General features: G+C 33.3%; 1 protein-coding gene across 1 annotated transcript in view; it reads left to right on the forward strand.

The window, feature by feature from the left end:
- The window catches only part of LOC129231741 (reactive oxygen species modulator 1-like), a 14,596-nt gene extending 11,877 nt beyond the window's left edge, over positions 1 to 2,719 (forward strand). Inside the window, exon 3 of the mRNA XM_054866103.1 lies at positions 2,398 to 2,719. Within this exon, the coding sequence (XP_054722078.1) occupies positions 2,398 to 2,506 (109 nt within the window). The 3' untranslated portion in view covers positions 2,507 to 2,719. The remainder of the gene's footprint in view (positions 1 to 2,397) is intronic.
- The last annotated feature ends 298 nt before the right edge of the window (positions 2,720 to 3,017 follow it).

Here is a 3,017-nt window from a genome sequence, read left to right on the forward strand (position 1 = left end):
CTGTTCTGTCATGTTTCTTCTTAATTGGAATTCCTCAAAGTCGCAAACGAAGGGGGGGGGGGGGGGGGGGGGTAGACATACAAGTCTTCAGCTGAAAATTATTTTTTAGAAAATGAAATTCCTTGAACTGATTATCTTCATGATCCACTTTGTAAAAGAGATTCCGGGAACCTCTGCGACGATGACGATGTTGACGATGTCCTCTATGCTGTTGACGATGTCCTCTATGTACAGTCTTGACATGGATTTCAGTTTCCACTGAGATTGTCCTGCAAGGAAACCACGGAAGTCATTTGTAGTCATGCTGATAACACTCATTTTGTTGTTGTTGGAGGAAGCCACAACATGTTCAACATTATGAAAATCAAATACATTTACTCAAAATTCAAATACTGACAACGAATAGTCGACAAGGCATATGTTTTGATTGCTTAATGGCATTGTCGAAAACTCTTTAATGTTCCTGCGTTGTCATTTGGCAACTAGAAGATTCTTTAGGCATTTTTAAAACTATGACAAATTGCTTAATGTTCCGCACTTTGCAATAAAGCAATAAATCTCCATGAAAATTTGGGCGAAAGAAATGCTTTATGTGTTAACAATGGCTCTCATCAAACTACTAAAACTGCAGCAGCTTAGTATATATTAAAAATTGTGAAAAATATCGTCTGCGACTAAACAAAACAAATGGAACAGAATCGTTCTGTTGCTACACGTTTATTTATCGTCTGCCAAGCATTACTTGGGTTTACTCGTATGTTATCTTCTATAACTGTATATTTGCAAAAACTAAATTTGTTTTATTGTTTTTAGAACACAGATATGAAGAATCAAAGATTTTTTAAAAAAATGTTTGAGGGCTGTGAAATTACAAAACATTTTCTTCGACTTTATTTGAAATAAAGTGATTATTTTCCCCCCAAGTATCTCCCCCTTTTAATTATATCTTGTGCTCAAGGACGAGGGGCGGTAATTCCCAAATTTTGCCGAATGATAAAATAAGACCTGGCATGCATACCTACATCTAATGAGAAGCAGCTAGGAATCATTTTAAAAAATGCAATATTTTCTCTAAATTTGCAGAGTCACGGAAATTTTTGAGAGGTCACACAATGACGTCCCATCGGGGCGTTACTGCTTGCACTTAGTTGAGTTAAAAAGAAATCGAGAAAACCATTTATGCATCTTGGTTCAAGTTTTGGCGGCGATTCATTTATGTTCCATTCTCTGGACAATGGTTATGGGCAGGTATAGAGCAGTAAGTACATACTGCTGATTTCCTGCATATTGTAGCGATATAATATCAGTTAATGGTAATCAGCACTGATAAAAAAAAATGCTTTTATTTAGCGCTAACCAAATAAACATGTTTGCATGTTTATTTGGTTAGCATGCCATGTTAGTATGTATCAAGCAAGGCAAGAAACAATACAACCAGCAATGCAAAACATTTACTTTGATGTGGTTAAATTAAAATGATGTAATTATTTTTCTCACCTTAGATCTGAAAGAAACTTTCTTTCTGAAATAATGCTCACTTCATGTTGATTTGACTTGACAAAAGTGTTGCCAGTCTGGAAATAGCTAAATAAAAAATAAATTGCTGCTGTCTCACTGTTCTCCCTTACTTGAAAAAAAAAAAGTGTTTTTTAACTTTTATGTTTTGAGACATTCCAAAAATTAATTACCCGTTGTAATGTTTTCATTTTAATATAAATATCTTTAATATATGCACAACTTTCATTCTTATCATTGAAATGAGATTGGTATGAAACCATGTTGGGAACACCATTTGTGCGTTACTTGAGAGATCTCTATTTGTCCATCCCGCTATGTACCATGCAGCTGAGGCGTGTATATTCATTGAAGTATATGTAGCATGATTTAATATTAATACTACTCTTTACTTGCATAATAAAACGACTATTTTTATTACCATTACTCAGTGGCAGCCCTGTTATTGGAGGAGCTCGAATGGGAGGTCACTGTGACCTGCCAAAACTATCCATATTCAGCATTGTATGACGATTCAGCAAATTTGTAGAAGTATTTAAATGCCTGAATATCCCTTTTCATTCAATGCATGCATATATGTCTGCTTACTACAATTTTATCATTCGGCAATATTTGGAGTTCCATTTGGCTAATTGAGAGTCCCCCCCCCCCTCTCAAAGTTCAAGGTTGGTGTGTCCTTGCTCTTTCTTTATATACAGATACAAACAAAATCATGTAGGAGCAAAAAATAAAAACCAAGAGCCTTGAGTCATTTTTCAAGAAAGAATGAATAAAAAAGGAGATATTTAAATAAATCTTGATGCAAATTATTCTTAATTGGTAAATAATATAATGCAAAACATTATTCATCCTGTTTATATTTTGTTTTTAATTTGCTTTTAGATATGGAGTAAGAGGAAGAGATTTAATTCAAAGCGTTGGTAAAATGATGCTCCAAGGTGGAGGAACATTCGGTACATTTATGGCAATTGGAACTGGAATCCGTTGCTGATGTATAATATTTGTATTTAATAACTGTACATGTTTTCATTTTGCTGCCATGTTTAAGAAACAATATTTGTTTAAATATTTATTGTTTTCTGAAGGACATTTTCTTGTTAGTAAAATCCTTTGAATGTACATTGTTACATTTGTGCAGTTACAACTGTGTAAATTTAGTTTTTCAGGTACATATTTGAATAAATAGTATTTTTAACTTGTTTAAGTGCACTTTGTCTTATTTTTCATTCAAAAATAATAATAATAATAATAATAATTCATTAGTCTTTTTCAGATTTAAAAACTCCAAAGTCTTTAATTTCTAACCTTCAAATAATCAACATTAAATGAATATTTAGGTATTAGTATTCACAAGCCCCGTCATAGGAGAGAGGGGGCATATGTTGATGTTTTTTTTTTATATCTATACATATAATAAAATATGTTTGTGTGTGTGTGTGGCGCGGCGCACTTCCCAGGAAAATGGTAAGGCCTAGAAAGATGAAATTTGGTATACAGTTGCA

Source organism: Uloborus diversus, chromosome 10, assembly GCF_026930045.1.
Source record: "Uloborus diversus isolate 005 chromosome 10, Udiv.v.3.1, whole genome shotgun sequence".
In the NCBI taxonomy this organism is placed as follows: Eukaryota; Metazoa; Arthropoda; class Arachnida; order Araneae; family Uloboridae; genus Uloborus; species Uloborus diversus.